This window comes from Vigna umbellata, chromosome 1 (genome assembly GCF_029865625.1).
Source record: "Vigna umbellata cultivar VRB3 chromosome 1, Vumbellata_1.0, whole genome shotgun sequence".
NCBI classification, from domain to species: Eukaryota; Viridiplantae; Streptophyta; class Magnoliopsida; order Fabales; family Fabaceae; genus Vigna; species Vigna umbellata.
In genome coordinates, this window is record NC_142165.1 from 14,530,478 (window position 1) to 14,548,304 (window position 17,827).

The following is a 17,827-nucleotide window of genomic DNA, read 5'->3' on the forward strand; positions in this document are numbered from 1 at the left end:
AAAAACTCTACTGTTTATGGTTTTTGTTAACTCTTTTTTGTTTTTAGTCATTCCTGTGTAATCTTTTATCTAAAATTTTATATAATTATATTTCCTTTTTTTTTTGTAGTTGATATTTTCTTGTAAAGAATTTTTTTAATAATTTTCATATTATAAGTTTAAATTTTATTCATAAAATTGGGATAATTTTATTAAGTATCCTTCCCCATTAATTATCCGTACTAATTATAGAAGTTAGATAATAATGTTTGATTATGTTAGTTTCATTTTTAAAATAAAAATTTATGAAGTTACTCCTTCTTTAATTCTGGTAACAACAATAAAAGAGTTATTGGAAATATTAAAACTCTAATTAATTAATAACAGTTTTTATTGTGTTCAGAGTAGGAGAAAACGTTATATAATCACATTCTATTCCATGTCAAAATCTTATTCAAATTTCTGTTAGTAATATTTAAATATCTTCTATTTATATTAAGAATATTTACCAATAACAAAATCTTTTATCTACTGAAATCATTCGCAATGTTTTTAAAATGAAATTAAAAATAATTTATATGGCAATTTATACTTTTATTGTACAAAAAACTTACACAACCTAGATTTAATTGTACTTTATACTATTTAACTTTGATATTTATGATAATTCTGTTAGTGATTTTTTTTTATTATTGTACCATAAAGTTTAATAAATTAATTGCATGTTGGCAAATAATTTAGATAACAAAAGATAATATATTTATATTACGATAAATATAAATTTGGATATTAAAATCAATTTAAATATATTTATGAAAAAGATTAAAACCAAGATTTTTGTTTTGAAGATTGAAAAGATAAATATTGATTGATGTGTTCATAAAACGAAAAACACGGTTTGGGAAATTTGTTCCAAGTTCCCGTATTGCTTCGTCTCTGTGTTGAACCAGAAAATCATCTTCTACCCAATACCGTCAAATCCTAACCCTAAAAGCTTCAACTTTTGAACTTGCAATCCCAAATTCCTTCAATCAATCGCTCTACTTTACCCTCAGCAAAATGCTTCAATCCCCAGGACACTCGCCGCTCCACTTGTCGTCGCCTTCTCCTTCGATTTCGCAGGTGTCGGTGCAAAACCCTAATGATCCAACATCGTCGTCGTCGTCGAGTGCGAAGAACTCTAGGGTTCTGGACGAGGACACTTACGTGGAGGCGTTGGAGAAGATCATCGAGCGCGACTACTTCCCCGACATCTCGAAGCTCCGCGACCGCCTCGACTGGCTCGAAGCCATAAAAACCGGCGACCCCGTCGTCATTCGCGAGGCTCAATTGAAGATCCTCGAGCGCCGCGCTGGCGCATCAAAGGTAACCAATCCCAACGATACTTCTAGAACCGCCTCCCACACCCCCGGTTCCACCTTCGTTAGAAATTTCACACCTTTGGATGAATTTGACGGAAAGCCCCCACAAACGCCTGGTTTAATCCCGGAGGTTAAAGAGGGGGAGAATAATGACGGTGGAGTTGATACTTCGCTTGGTCTCGATCAATTTCTTAGGAGGTATACCAGTGAGGACAATCATAGCTTTTCCAAGATTTTAGAGAAAGTGAATAGGAAGAGGAAAGACAAGTTTGGGTATTTGAACGAGGATGTGAAGGGAATTGAGGATGTGAAGAGGGATAGAATTACCGATGGATATGGAACTTCTTATCAGCCTCCGAGTACCCTTGAAGGGTGGAATTACACTGCCAAGAATTTGTTGATGTATCATCCCGCTGATCGTGGTGAGGTTCCCCTGACTGAGGAGGAGATGGCTGTTAGAATTAAAGCTGCCACTAAAGAGATCAATCGTGGGAACACTAGGTTTCATGGTAAAATGATGGATTCTAGGCCGAAAGATGATGGTACTGTGGAGGTGCTTTATACGCCTGTTGCCGGTGCTACACCGGCCCCTATGTCTCTCAGAGATGGGGATAGGTTGCAGAAGTATGATTTGGAGGATTTGAGGAAGACTCCGAATCCATTTTATTTGGAATCTGAGAAAAAAGCTGATAATGGTTATAGCTATGTTAAGACACCATCCCCTGCACCTGGTGTAGATGAATCCCCCTTTATCACTTGGGGAGAAATTGAGGGGACTCCATTGAGGTTGGACCAGGAGGATACACCGCTTGATATTGGTGGTAGTGCTGATGGACCTCATTACAAGATTCCTTCTGCACCGGTGCGAGATGCTAAGGCACACGCTCTTTCCAGGGAGGCTGCACGGAAGCTCAGGGAAAGGTCAAAGATGTTTCATAAGCCCCCATTGGCATCACGGGTTAGAGGCGGGAGTGCTAGCCCAAGCATGCGTATGCTGTCTCCTGCTGCACAGAAGTTTGTAAGGAATGCATTTGCCAAGTCCTCGTCCTCTGTTGATGAAACGCTTCGAGCAAGTTACCGTGGTTCTACTCCTGCTTTGTCTACTCCTAGAACTGTTGGTAGAAGTGTGTCAAGGGTTGATAGAGATGGGAGCACGGTTTCCATGTCTCCATCTGTTAGAGAAGACTCCAATCCTCCCCCTTGATAATGTGTTTAAATTGTACTCTTGTATACATTTGGAGAGAAAGAACAATCTGAGAATAATCTAGACGTTGCATACTGAATTTTGTAACCTCGGCTTGATTGTTTATTCTTTTAGTAGCCTTACTCTTCGATTACTGGTTTTCTATGTGCAAAATCTTCTTTGTAAAAGTTCTTCAGAAGGCATCGCGTATATTGGATTAACTACGAAGTTACTATTGACCTTTTTGTTTATTTGATTGGTTTCGTTCTTTTTGAATAATTTCTTCACGTTCTTTGATTAAAGTAGGTTTTTTCTGGTTTCACCATGCATCTGTGTAGTTGCCAGTCATGTAGCCAAATCTCACATGGAACTGATGAACTGATGTAAATGGCACTTTGATAAGTATTTTTATGGTATGACCCTTTAGAGTAATAATCAGATGATGGTTATTATCGTACGAGACTTGAGCTTGCGTTATGATGAATGTGCAATGACAAAAATCTCTTTTCAGTTCTTCAATTTCATTTACTTTCTAAATAAACAAAAACAACCAATCGCAACAAAGAAAGCCATGGGAGCCATTGACTGTGAGAGGCCTGGGTGTGTTCCATTTATCAAATGACCATTGATAAAGTCAGTTGCTTGTTCATCCATCCTTTCAGTAGTTTGTTCGTCACTCACTAAGTTGATAAATCTGTCAAAAAATTACATTGATGAGCATTTTTGTCAATTGATCCTTAATAAACCGTACGGATGAACCAATGGTATTTTGCCAGCAGATTATATAAATGTATAACGAAAAAAAAAGTGATGGTTATTGTACTTTGAGGGTGCGTAGACTTTCAAAAAGTATTAACACACCTCAAGAAACTTCCAAGACTATAACTTTGCTATATAGAAAGAACAAGAAATCAATGGATCTAAACATTTCAGATCAACGTTGATTCAACTTTTAAGCTAATTGACCCCATTTTTTTTCATACACTTTGCAGACGGCGAGTGGTATTTGAAAACAGATAATTTGGAAGAATCGTGAGGTAATGATGTTTGGAAAGAGATTGGAAGAAAGAGATAATGAAGTAGTGTTGGTAATTTGTAGGTGCAATTGAGCACGGGCTTCGTCTGAAACTTTAGCTGTGAGTGCAGTGTTCCCCATTCTTCCTCGTGAATGTAAGAAAACACCTTCAGAATTCAGATGCAGTGATTCTCTTGATCACGATTTTGTGTCAGGGAAAGGGGATTGTGTTTGTGAACCTCTACATTTGCCACCTCATACATTCATTTCCACTTCTAACAAATTCCACCACAATCGTCTCTCGGCTATTTAATCTCTACACTTCCATTTTCAGGGTTTCAATTTGAGGTCCCACATTCTCAATTCTCCTACCGCTACCTGTTAAGGTAACCTTTCCAATTTGCGCTTAAAATCACTATTCTACTTTAATTTTCATGCATTGCAGTAACAGAAATTGTACAATCCAAGAAATATAGAATATATGTAAGGTAGCTGATGTAATGAAGTAGGGTTGTTAAAAATTATTGAAGCTAATGGTGTAATGATTCACTTTCGTGATTAATTTTCAATTTGTTTAGTTTAGTGTAGGAGAGAGATTGAAAATGCCTGCAGAGAAGTCGAACAGTTGCGACACCGAAGTGGAGGCGTTCGTGGAGATTGATCCGACGGGAAGGTTCGGGCGTTACAACGATCTTCTCGGTTGTGGTGCTGTGAAGAAGGTTTACAGAGCTTTTGATCAAGAGGAAGGAATTGAGGTGGCGTGGAATCAGGTTCGGCTCAGGAATTTCAGCGAAGACCCTGTTCTCATCAATCGCCTTCATTCTGAGGTTGAGTTGCTCAGAACCCTCAGCAACAAGTACATCATCGTCTGTTACAGTGTGTGGAAGGATGAGGAACGCCACAACATCAATTTCATCACCGAGATTTGCACTTCCGGGAACCTCAGGGATTACCGCAAGAAGCACCGCCATGTCTCCATTAAGGCTTTCAAGAAGTGGTCCAAACAGGTCCTTGAAGGGTTGGAGTATCTTCATACTCATGATCCATGCATCATTCACAGGGATCTCAATTGCAGCAACATCTTCGTTAACGGCAACATTGGCCAGGTTACTTGCTTTTGCTTATTATTCATTCTCATGCTATTGAAATCATATCAAGAAATGAAACACAGTCATGCCAAACTTAAATGCAGTTCATTTCTTTTCACAGGTTAGATGAAAATTCGGTTTAACTTTTGTGCATGTTTGGTTTCCCGGCTTAGATATTGTAAATTTCAGATGCATTCTGCTTTCCAAAGGTGATCGAACAAAGTTAACCATACATACATGGTTAACAAAAGGAGAACAGAAAAAGAAAATGCAAATTAATTCGTCAACTGGTTTTGTTATCTAACTTTAGAATACTTGTTGAGAATCAATTTTTTATAATTTAGTAGACTCTAGATGCGAAATTGATTACTAGAAAGTAACTTTTGAAACTACAACGTGAGCATAAAAGTGAAAAGATCCTTGGTTTTTCATCTTTTTGTAGGTGAAAATTGGTGATCTTGGATTGGCTGCAATAGTGGGACGGAACCATGCTGCACATTCTATTTTAGGAACACCTGAATACATGGCACCGGAGCTGTATGAGGAAGATTACACTGAGATGGTGGACATATACTCTTTTGGAATGTGTTTGCTTGAAATGGTTACAATGGAGATACCCTACAGCGAATGTGACAGTGTGGCGAAGATCTACAAAAAGGTCACTAAGGGAATTAAGCCTCAGGCTTTGAGCAAAGTCACAGAACCAGAGGTGAAGGAATTCATTGAGAAGTGCATAGCACAGCCAAGGGCAAGACCTTCTGCCACAGATCTCCTTAAGGATCCTTTCTTTTATGAACTCAACAATGATGAAGAATCGACGCCATTAAATTGATATTGTCTGACCCTTTTGTCCAATTCAACAACTTTTCACTTCCAATCAAAGTATGTTCGTATTACATACTGATAGTTGGTCAGTAGATGCATTTCCTTTCCAGTTTCACTGTATCTGTATTGTACAGACTGAAAGTGCCAATCAACCCAGTTGCAGCTTTTTCAGTGGATTCCCTTATTTGTTTCTGTCATGTTCTGTTTTACTTGCTTCAACACTGAAATCGTTAGAAGGGTGTCATAAAATGGGTCGTCAAGCTCATTTGGATCATAAGCAGACAATTATCAACTAGATTGTTAGATTTGAATTTCATATTGAAAATTGAAAATTCATCCTAATATAATATTATATGTTTATAGTTAATCATAACAATTTTATTGTATGGTATGTATAATATATTTATACTTATAAATATATAATAATTTGTGCCGTAGTGGTAAGGTTATGTAATTTTTTTATTTATATACAAGAAATTAAAATGATGAATGTGATAATAACTCTGATAAATTATAATAAGTCTCTTTATCTGATAACTTTTGAAGGTTGAAAATTTTAATCAACAACTTGTAAAATAAAAATCTAATCTAATTTAAATCACAAAAATATTAGTTTTTTGTTTTAAGTTAAAACTCAATCAAATCAATTGGTATTTTCCTTTTATATTTAATTTGATTGAAAATAGAATCAGAAGAATCTGATATACCCTTCTGCTAACAGATCTTCTTCTGTGTTAAAATAAAGTGCATAAAACTATTTAAGGGTGACAAATAGGATCATTGGTCTAATCTGATTTAGGCAGTTTGTACCTCCTGCATCGCTTATAAAAGAAATCTTTTCTTTTTAGGTTGTATAATTGGAAAACTAAAAATAATTTTTAAATTTTTTAATCTGAAAATAGAAAATGACAAAAAGAAATAGTTTTCTAATTATATAATTTGAAAGTTATTTTTTATTTTTAAATTATGTAATCTAAACTTGTTAAACCAAAAAAGACAGTTTCTAAATTATATAATTTGGAAATTATTTTTTGACTTCTGAATTCTAAAACTTAGATTTTATTTTTTATTTTTAAAAATGACTTTCAGATTGTATATAATCAAGAAAAGGCAAAAGTGGAATTATCTTTATATAGGATTGTAGGAGAGAATTTTGTGGAGGTGTAGGAAAAAAGCATCTGTGATAGACCGTTGGTCCATTGAGAAAAAGAGGATAAAACCTTAGCCCATCCTAGTAGAGGTTAGCTCGTTAGATTTTTTTTACATATATAATGGTATTTTTAGTTTTAAAAGCATATTTAATTATGTAAAAAGTTAAGTTTAATTAATTAATGTATCTAATTAAAATAATTAATATAATTATTATTTTTATATATTAAATTACCTTGTCATAATTAATAATTGAAACATAATTTTGTAAGTATAGATAATTTGTTGTAATATTCTTATATATTTGTATCTTTCAAATAATATAATACAAAAAATTAATTTTTTAAACTATTTTTTGTTTTCTCTTTCAACTTAAAAAAGTAAATTAACGAGTCAAAATGAACTAATAAATTAAAAAAATCAATTTAATTTACAAAATCTAAGAAACATTAATTTATTATTTTTTAGATATTAGAGGTATAAAAGTCTGACATACAAAAATACATACTTATGTTAAAACAAATGTTAATGTAGGTTCAACTTGACTTAAACTTAATGATTCAACTTGATGTGAGTCAAATTTAACTTAGTTTAATGTGGGTTCAGTTCGGTCTGTCCCAATACAAAATCTATTCAATCCAGTTTGAGATGTGTCTGACTTGACTTCATTTTTGATGCACGCTCAACTTGACTCAATTAATATGGTCTCAATTCAATTAAGGAGAACACGTTCTTAATTAACCTTTGTTTAATGTAGATTTAACTTGACCTCAACTTGATCTACTTGACTTGGTCCGACTCAACCTGAACCATACTAACCTAGGATTAACTTAGATAGACTCGATTCTTGTCGAACTTAATTTGATTCATACGAAACTTGACTTGATCAATATGGATCTAACTCAATATGAGTCAACTCTAGTTTGACCCAACATGAGTCAAATCTAGCTTGACCCAACATGAGTCAAGCTTATCCTAACTTGACCTAATCTACCTGAAATTAGATTTAGCATAATCCGAACTCAATCCAACTTATTTTGTCCCAACATGTAATCTGACCTAATCTAAATCTATTTCGAGCAACTTGAAATGATGCAAGTTGAAATGAAACTAGACTTATAAATATTTTTAATGGGTATAATTTTTTAAAAATATTTTATCATTTTTATTTTAAATAAGTTTTTTACTTTAAAGAAAATCTGGACCTGCTCATGAAACTTTTGTTTGTATTTTGGTTCCACGGACATTTTTTCATATCAATTTTTTGTACCCAAATAGTTCGTGGTCAAAGCCTCGACAAATTAACATGCCTTGGTATCATCATATTAGTATCTTGATATTTACCAGCTGCAAAAATGATAGGCAGTATGTATATCTCTATGTAAAAAATACAAAGTTATCACTCCCATCATACATATAAAAGATCTAAATATATAATAAAATCACGTGCAAAGAGTTGCAAAGGAACAACACTTGAAAATTCCTAAACATAGTGTTCAAATTACAAGAACAGAGGAGAAACAGATAACAGCTATTTATATACTTTTACGAAATCAGGGGTGCACTCAATGTCTATACATACATATATATACATACATACATATACATACATACATATACATACATACATATACATACATATATATATATATATATATATATATATATATATATATATATATATATATATATATGAGAGAGAGAGGAGAGATGTGGAATATTAATTAAAAATTCCAGTTGTGCATATGTATGAATAACTTTGGTAAATGATTGCTTCATTTCTAAGAATAAAAAACAAAAATACAACTTCATGAAATTCCTGTGGGATTAGCTTGCCAACCTCTTTGATGTAAGACTCAATTATATTAAAAACACCATAAGAATCACACACATGCAAGAATCACTTTTCAATACAAGCCACTCATTAACAAATAGGAAAATGCTCAATAAAATAATTGTATAGTTAACAAATTATGATATACTTAGATCTTCAACACTTGTTGAATGGAGTTTAATTACTAACTTTCTGTATAAGGAAAAAACTTTATTAAGTTCAAGAAAACTCAAAAAAAAATTATTGAGTACCAGAAAAAATGTTATAATTAAAATATATTAGCCGTCATGGATATACAATAAAATATTAATTCACATCATATGAAATTGAAAATATATATCGATGGTTGAGAGATTAACTAAACTAATCCATCATCTTAACATTAATTCTAACACCCACCCAAGTTGGCAATTATGTATTAGCATTTACAGCTAGTGAGAAATAATACAAAACAAAATCAAATGTATGACTTGCAGCTATGTTGTCAAATTACAATGATGTCGAAATCACACCAACAAAATACAAAGTGATCATCAATGACAACTAAGAGAAAAGATTAACATGGTACAAGTCACAATCTCCTTTAACCTCGTAAAAAAGCACAAATCAAATAAAGATTTGTTTACTATAGTTGAGCATAAGCAATCAATTAATACTCATATACAAACTTCACCAATCTGAACTAAAACAAGCACATTATGCAGAAAACACTATAGTAACTATATTGTTAGAAGGAAAATATCTTTTTAACAACTTTTTTACAACAATCTATGTGATAACTTGTGATTGATCCGTTTCAAAATATGCAGATCAATAAAATAGTGACACATAATTTATTGTCAAAAAGTTGTTAAAAATATCATGGTCAATTGTTAGAATTTTAAGAGTAAATTGATCTGTCAGGAATGAAAGAAAATAGAACATCATATAAAGATGAAGATTCATTAATCCTAAATTCATTAATTCATTATCTTAAAGTTTTTGATTAAAAATAGTATTCATTTTTTATCTTATTGGACTCAAGTTTTATTGATGTGGTATCTTCTCGATAAATCTATCCGAGAAGCTCAAAAGATTATTATCTCAGTGTCATTTGAATACAGTGTGTATTTAGTTTAAACTAAAATATAAAAGAACTATACTATGACTAGAAACAAAACCCAAAATAATATGCATTTTGCAAGACATGATAGGGTTTTGGAAGAGTGTGAAAAGGTATAATATTGGGACGGTTGAAAGCAAGGTAAACCCAAAAACCGAAGCATGCACCCTAATTTTGAGTAGCCGTGCCGTCTTGGGCGTTACCATAGCCACATAAAGGAACCACAAAACTTGACATGCACTTAATCATCTTCATCCCTTTCCCTTTTTTTAATCCAATCATTTTCTTCCTTATTTATTTCATACCCCTACATTTCTTTTTCCCAATAAACCAATTTGTACCTTCTTTATCAAACCTAAACCAAATCCAACGTAACTTGTGTCAACTGTTTCCTCCATCATTTCCCCAAATGCATCATCATCAACCTTCAATTTAGTCTTCATCTTGACAAAGACAATCCACCCTCAAAACTTCTACCCCCTTTGATATTGTCTTCATTATGCTAACATAATATCAGATCAAATTACAAAATACTGTTTTTTCATACTGATTGCATACATAGGCAATGCTATTTTAATCAGATAAGTACTAAATTCGGAAAGATTGAATTTTTCTTCTAAATTTCTAACATAGTTTCCCGTATCAGAAGCTTCCAATTTCATCCAGTTAATTCATGTGCTAAATGTTTTATCTGATTTGATTTAATATACTACCCTTGAGTTACTTTATTGTTGTACATACATAAACTTGAAGTGCAAGTTTATGATGTTAGGATGCATGAAAAGTCACCATATTCTATTGGCCGAGGCCGCCAAGTTGCAGCACAAGAATTCAAGTTCTCAACATTCAAGAACGTTTTTGAAGCCTTAAAATTTGGATTTCTAAGTTCCACTCGTGTGCATGTTGACTTTGACTGCACCAAGCTGAATAATATAGTACATGCCTGCAAGAATGTGTTCGGGACAAACTCCTCAAATCTCACCTCCATTCATCACCACTTTTATTTCCTTAACATCTGAACGCTCCTGCTTCAGTTCCTCAACAGATAATTTTCACAGTCAGATGTTTTTGTGTAGTTTTTGTCAGTAGTAGCACTAACATGGAGGTTGTGAGTCCAAAAGATTGTTCTGTTTCTTCAAGTCCTTTCTCTTCACCTAACATTGGAGCCTTGCTCAAGATCAAGGTCATCACATGGTAAGACATATATATATACATATCATGAATCACTCCATTTCCACGTGTTGTTATATGTCTGAAGTTTGTCTCATGCACTTTGATTTTTGTCACAGGAGCCAACAGACTGGTTTACCTGTTTCTGTCCGTGTTCGAGTTAAAGATAAGATGTTCAACCTGCATAAAGTAAGTTTGACTGAATTGGAATCTAACAGTGTTTCACATAGCTAACTGCCTTAGTTATTCATTTGTATGTTGTGTTTGTTGTTACAGTTTCCTTTGACTTCGAAGAGTGGATACTTCAAGAAGCATTTAACCGATGCATCTGAGGTTGAGCTTCCGGAAACATTTCCTGGAGGACCAGAAACCTTTGAGATGATAGCCATGTTCGTTTATGGATCCTCCACATTGATTGACCCTTTTAATGTTGTGGCACTCAGGTGTGCAGCAGAGTTTCTTGAAATGACAGAAGATCATTGTTCGGGCAACCTTTGTGAAAGGTTTGATCTTTATCTCAATCAAGTGGTGTTGCAAAGTTGGGATGACACCCTAATTGCACTTCAGAGGTGCCAGATGCTGCTCCCTTGGTCTGAATATCTGTTAATAGTGAGTCGCTGCATTGAATCTCTTGCCTTCATGGCATGCATGGAGGTGCTTGATCCAGAAAGAAGAAGAGACACCCCAGTTGTGACAGTGGAGGAGTTGGCTTCCCAGGCTTGGAGCTGTGAAATAATGAAGGATGTTGTGAGCCAAGACCTGTGGATGAGGGATCTGATTGCTCTACCCTTTGACTTTTTCAAAAGGGTTATAGGGTCTTTGAGGAAACAAGGAATGAAGGAGAAGTATGTGAGTCCAATCATTGTTTTCTTTGCAAATAAGTGGGTGCTCTCTAAAAAAACACGCCAATTTTGGGAGAGTTCATGTGATGAGATTGGGGAAGGTGGCCTGAATAGCAAACCTTCAGTGATTCTACAAGGTGTTGTTGATCTTCTTCCAGTGGGTGATAAGGCTAGGAAAGTGATTCCAGTGGGGTTTTATTTTGCTTTGCTTTCTAGATCTCTTGAGTTGGGTTTGAGGACTGAAAGCAAGGCTAAGTTACAAGAACAGATTACATCACTTCTGCACTTCTCCCAAGTGGAGGATTTTCTTGTTCCTGAAAGTGGAGAAGAGTTAAAGTCCTCTAGCATGGAGTTGGAGACTATGGAAAGCATAATTTCATCATATGTAGCATCTAACTCAAATGTAAACCATGCCCCAGAAGCTGGCAATTTCAGGGTTGCAGAACTGTGGGATGCATATCTATTCAATGTTGCAGCAGATCCAGATATGGAACCGAAGAGATTCATGGAACTCATTGAAAAGGTGCCACCATCTTATAGACAGAACCATTACCCACTTTACAGAACAACCAACAGCTTTCTCAAGGTAAGCAAGCTTTCAGCATTCTTCAAAAGCTTCTTAAAAAAAGTGACATTTGAGTTCAATTACATTGCCTAGTTCATAATCCCAAGACTTTAGGTCTAACTCAAACCCACAAAACCGACTTGTAAGGTAAAATTTGCATCCAATTGTATACTATAAATTGATCTTATTTCTAGTTGATATAGGACTTCCAACAAACTCCCATCACGCCAAGATATATACATATCGAGTTCGAGACTAGACATTGCCAAGATATATACATATCGCGCTCGAGACTAAACATTAACAGGTGGTCCGATATGGGCTCAAAAACGAGTAGAACAATATGTTCACACAAATTTCGCTAGGACAGAATCTAATATGATTATGATACCATGTTAAAAGGTTTAAAGATAATTTTGATATATTATTTCAAAGAATCCTATAATTCGTCATCGGTACAATAATCACGATACATAGAAAAGGAGAAGTGATAAGCAAATACTATTTGCAGGCTTGGCAAGTTAGTCATAGCTCATCACCCATCTTAGGCCAAAAACAAAATGAAATCATTAACAAAGAATAAACAATTTCAGCTTTAACATATTCAGCTTTTTCACTGTAGACACATCCGAGTATATCCGAAGATGATAAGGGAGCAGTGTGCAAGTATCTGGACTGTCAAAGGCTATCACAAGAGGCGTGCATTGAAGCTGTTCAAAACGAGTTGATGCCTCTACGTCTAATTGTCCAAGCACTTTTTCTTCAACAATTGAACACACACAAAGCTTTCAAAGAATGCTCAGATTCATTCAGATATGCACATTGTGGAGACGTGTCAGGAAGCTTATCAAGTTCTAGGTGTCCATATTCTGCAAGCCAGAATCCAGGAGAGAGTCCATACACTGATAAACCTGAGCTCACTACCAGGCCCTTGAGCTTCCTGCTGCAGAAAGACAGTGTGATGCAGAATTTCAAGTTCTCAACCACTGAATATGAGTCCACAAGCTTCAGGATTCAAAATCTAGAACAAGAACTCATGTCCTTGAAAAGAACCCTTCAATTGCACAACATTGTAACAAAAGCAGAACCAAATTTGGCCAAAAGCCAGAAGATAAAGCCGTGTGGATTAGAAACTCGATCACTGAGCAAAAGGAGGAACCCAATTGGACAAGCGACTAGTTGCATCAGTTCTGTAAATTTTTCTTCACAAAGAAGGTATGCCAGCAGGTTGCTCAAGATCTTTCACCGCATAACTTTGTTTGGAAGTAGAAAACTGAAGAGAAAACCGGGAACTCCTAGTCAACTGTCCAAGTAAATGTAGCATGTGAACTTTACTGTTGATGTCTTTGAATGTGGATAAGAAAAAGCAATGGAGAATTGGAGACTCGATTCACTTTTTCCTTTTATCAAATTCCATTGAAAATAACAAGTAAAAAGGAAAAGAGGGTGTGAAAGAAAGACAGAAAAGGCACTGAACAAAGAACGTGCTAAATGCAATTCAATAGGCTACTATACTTAGCATTCATTCAAAAACATATATTATGTATATCATCAAAATCACAAAGGATAATATCATAGATATTGAACTCTGAAGAGTTGACAAAATGATTGGGGTTCAGTTCAATCGCTTCAGCTTGTCATAAGAGTATAGAACACTCCTGGTTAAACTTGACATGACAGGATCAGGAAGGAACTCTGCCATTATATCTATAAATAAATAAAAATATTGACGTAACTAGACCATGTGAGATTCCACAATATTTGCAGTTTCGTTTTGCATGATTTGCATATTGGACAATGACACAGTGATGGTGCTTGACACTGACAGGCATGTAGACATCAACCCACTGATCAGTTTTGTCTGTCTTTTTGTCTTCCCCAAAGTAAAGAAAGCACGTTTTCTTCATAATTCATTACTGCCTGTCAACTTAGTTACAGTATCAACAGTGGCACAAGGTGAATCACTGAGCCAAAGCTTCTCCTCAATGGCTTAATCACACATGTCAAAACTATTATATTTAGTTATGTCACCGTGATTGATGTTGGAAAAAATAATTGTAATGTGAGATTTTTCTCCATAGAGTTATAGGATGATTCGGTACCTATTGTGATAGAAACAAAAGTCTAACATAAGATAAAACATGGATATAAATTTATACACATAAACTATCTTTTTTATTAGTAAGAAGTTTTTTAAAATCGTACCAGAATTCGTGAGAGCTTGACTCGGATAATATTTTCTTATTATAAAAAACTGATATATTTATGAAATTTAACAAGTTTCTCGGACACACTAAAAGAATGGGAATTTAGTCTGGAAACATAAGTATTATAGCAACATGATACTTTAGTTCAAAACCGACAATATCTTATCATTATAAAAAACTATTGTATTTAGTTATGACACCATGATTGATGTTGGAAAAAATAATCTGAAGAAAATCATAAGAAGATTTTGTATCTCATACTGTGATACAAACAAAAGTCTTAAATCGGATCGACAAGAGATGAACACAAGTTTATATACACATAATATAAACTACTTTCATTATAAATAAATATTTTAGAATGATACGGAAACCAAATCCGTAATAACTTAGTCCAGCCAAGTATGGAACGGATTACTCATATATGCTACTAGAATCAGAATTTAGCCTGGAAGCATATAAGTATCACTGCAACATGAAACGGTGCATTACTGCATTATAACCAAAAAGTTAATAACACCGAACTTCATTGATAGTGTACTTTCAGTTTCTGACATATTTGGCCAAACCAATTTATTAGAGCCCTTTGAGAATTTTCTTTCATTATAAAAATTGGCCTGAATTGTGAATGGATGGGAAGGGTGACCAGTGATGAAATTGTAAATTTTGAAAGAATAATTCCTTTCATTGTTCCACCTTGCGAGGTTCATGATTGAACCGAAAACGCAGGCATTCTGCATATTTTTTTAATGCTGTGTACTTTTAAGAGTTTTCTCACTTTAAGGTATTCTCAGTTTTCTTTGTTTCCAATATATTCTTATATTCTCTGCGTTTCTCATCTGCTTTCATGTTTTGTCCACCCTACAAATATCATAATCTCAATTCATGGACACCGTTCATTTTATCACTATCTTTTGAAACAAAAATCCTGCATGCCACATGTCATTAATTTACCAATATCAAATGATTTTTTATCATCTTTTCATCACACCAAAAACAAAATATAATCCATTCATATTACAATAAAAAGTAATAATAGAATGAAACAAATTTAGATTTATTTAATATACATTATAAAAATATAATTTTTTATATTTTTTTAATTAAAAAATAAAGATAAATAATATTAAATGAATATAAAAAAATTATGTGTGTTACAACAAAGTCAACAAGACAATTGCATGGGAACGTTCGTATGACCTTTTTCAATTGACATTGTTGTCACATTTTTCTGAATGACTGAACATTTGCTAATGAAAACAAGAAAGTTTAATATATATCTTTTGCTGGCTCATGAGGATAAAAAAAGACAGGTAGGTGTAACATATTATTTAAATCATCTTAATTTTTTTAACAGGGAAATTTATTTCATTTGATTTTTATTATAGCAAGAATCATATTTAGAAAAAAAAAAGGTTATAATCTGTCTGATCTACTACTATTAAAATAAAAAGTAGCATTAAATTATAATTTATTCAAATAATAAATGATAAATATTTTAGTATGGCAGGGATTTACCAAGAACATCTTTATTGCCGAGTTATCCAGTATTTAATATATGGGTTTTACAGTATTTCTTCGTTGGAATATATTGACAATAAATTAAAAATCATTCGTTATAATAATAAACACATTAAGTTAAAGTGTAAATAATATATTATTATATGAGGTTTTATAAGAATAAATAAATTGAAGATTTTAAAAATGTTATAATGTTATATAGTGCAACAAATGTGTAGAACATTAATACAAAATTGCAATATTTATATATAATTTCTTTTAGATTTTATTGATGCAGACTGACTCAGATTTACGACCAATCATCGTGCAAAGCGCGTCAACAAAACTAGTCTGTAATATTTTCGTGGGTCGTTTCACCCAAATTTGATTTTTGAAAGTTAAACGTGAGATAAGACAAAATGGGTTAAACCAATTTTCATTATCATACCTAAAAAAAACTAAGATATCATGTTATCATACAAAAAAATATAAGTTTAAAAAAAATTAAGAATTATTTTTTCTTATAATAAAAATATATTTTTTGTAAATTTTAATCTAAAAAAAATCTTAAATTTTGGTTTAATTAATAGAGTATTATTTTAGTGACATTTCATAAACATTAATTACTCTTAAAGTTAACTAAAATAAATAAATATTGATTTAAATAATTGAGAAAACTAGACATTTTATTTAACTACTTCTGAATTATTATATAAAGATAAGTTATTTATCTTTTAATCTAACTTATTTTAAGCACCATATTTCGTCTTGTGTGTAAAAGATAAGTTATTTATTTATTTAATATCTTCACTTTCAAATAATTCCCAACTTACAATTAACTGCCATATATATTTTTTAATACCATTTTTATAAAATTATATGTATATATGTATATTAAATTATATTATTTAATATTCGTGTTTATTTTCGTCCGTAATAAAAAAATAAATAGGTTAAATATTTTTTTAGTTTTCAAACTATATGTAAAATTAAAATTTATCTTTATCTCAAGTTTTGGCCTATGTTGATCTTCAAATTTTTAAAAAATAAATAAATATAATTTTTTTTCAAATTACATTTGAATTTAAACTTGTCAAAACAATACAAATAATTTAAATATCATTCTAAAACATATTTAACATATTAAAAAATTAATACAATTAAATTAGAAAAATTATATTTATTTATTTTAAAAATTTAGATACCAAGTATCCAAATTTAAAATAAAAACAAATTTTAATTTCAAAATAAATATTTAATTTAGAAGAAAAATATATTTTTTGTTTAATGTAAAACTCACATAACACGTGTCCCAAATCTTCTTAAAAGATTACACGAATACATAATTTCAAGGATAGAGAAAATACAATTTATAACATAAGTGATTGTATGCAATTTGATCACATAATTGGTATAGTTATGATCGAAATGTTAAAATCCTTCCATTGCATTGGTGGGGAGGTGAATTTTAATAAATAATTTATCTTTGAAATTCAAAATTCATTTAAAAAATGTGAATATATAAACTATAAGGTGAAATGAAGAGACATTTGAAACTAAATTATATATTATGAAATAATGCATAGGTTTAAATATGTTTTTAATTTTAAAAAATAATAATTTTAGTTATTGAAGTAATATTTGTTAGTTTCAAATAATATCTTTTTTACTTTTTGTTATTAAATATGGTTAGTTTAATTAAAAATACATATTAATTAATATAATGAAATAAAACAACCTTTTAAATCAAGATGTTTTTTTAGACAGATAATTTAATAAAATAAAATTACATTTTACTTAAACTTATAATTTATTATATATATACATATATATTAATTCTAATTTATAATGTTGTATCGTTTATATTACTTACTTTTCTAATAAAAATAATAAAATGTGCTTTACATCTCTAGAATTAAAATGATGATATATTTAAATTATACATAATATAAATGATAGTATGTTTTCCTATAAGCTTTACACTTTAAAGGCACAATATTATTATAA

The 17,827-nt window shown here is 32.1% G+C and overlaps 3 protein-coding genes across 5 annotated transcripts; all 3 read left to right on the forward strand.

The window, feature by feature from the left end:
- Window positions 1–855: 855 nt before the first annotated feature.
- On the forward strand, window positions 856–2,774 carry LOC124832061 (DGCR14-like protein). The gene has a single exon (XM_047306175.2). The coding sequence runs from the start codon at window positions 1,039–1,041 to the stop codon at window positions 2,542–2,544; it is 1,506 nt and encodes a 501-aa protein (XP_047162131.2). The 5' UTR covers window positions 856–1,038; the 3' UTR covers window positions 2,545–2,774.
- Window positions 2,775–3,375: 601 nt separating this feature from the next.
- On the forward strand, window positions 3,376–5,631 carry LOC124832062 (putative serine/threonine-protein kinase WNK11). 3 transcript variants are annotated; one of them, XM_088096692.1, is made up of 3 exons: window positions 3,376–3,924; window positions 4,127–4,644; window positions 5,069–5,631. In XM_088096692.1, exons 2-3 carry the CDS (start codon window positions 4,141–4,143, stop codon window positions 5,456–5,458), a joined length of 894 nt encoding a protein of 297 aa, XP_087952818.1. In that variant the 5' UTR covers window positions 3,376–3,924; window positions 4,127–4,140; the 3' UTR covers window positions 5,459–5,631. The 3 variants fall into 3 exon arrangements, with proteins under 3 accessions (XP_087952818.1, XP_087952810.1, XP_087952815.1); XM_088096684.1 differs by having other exon boundaries at window positions 3,377–3,924; window positions 4,117–4,644; XM_088096689.1 differs by having other exon boundaries at window positions 3,377–3,924; window positions 4,122–4,644.
- Window positions 5,632–10,114: 4,483 nt separating this feature from the next.
- On the forward strand, window positions 10,115–13,718 carry LOC124832057 (Phototropic-responsive NPH3 family protein). The gene is made up of 4 exons (XM_047306172.2): window positions 10,115–10,730; window positions 10,826–10,895; window positions 10,983–12,134; window positions 12,736–13,718. Exons 1-4 carry the CDS (start codon window positions 10,636–10,638, stop codon window positions 13,426–13,428), a joined length of 2,010 nt encoding a protein of 669 aa, XP_047162128.2. The 5' UTR covers window positions 10,115–10,635; the 3' UTR covers window positions 13,429–13,718.
- The last annotated feature ends 4,109 nt before the right edge of the window (window positions 13,719–17,827 follow it).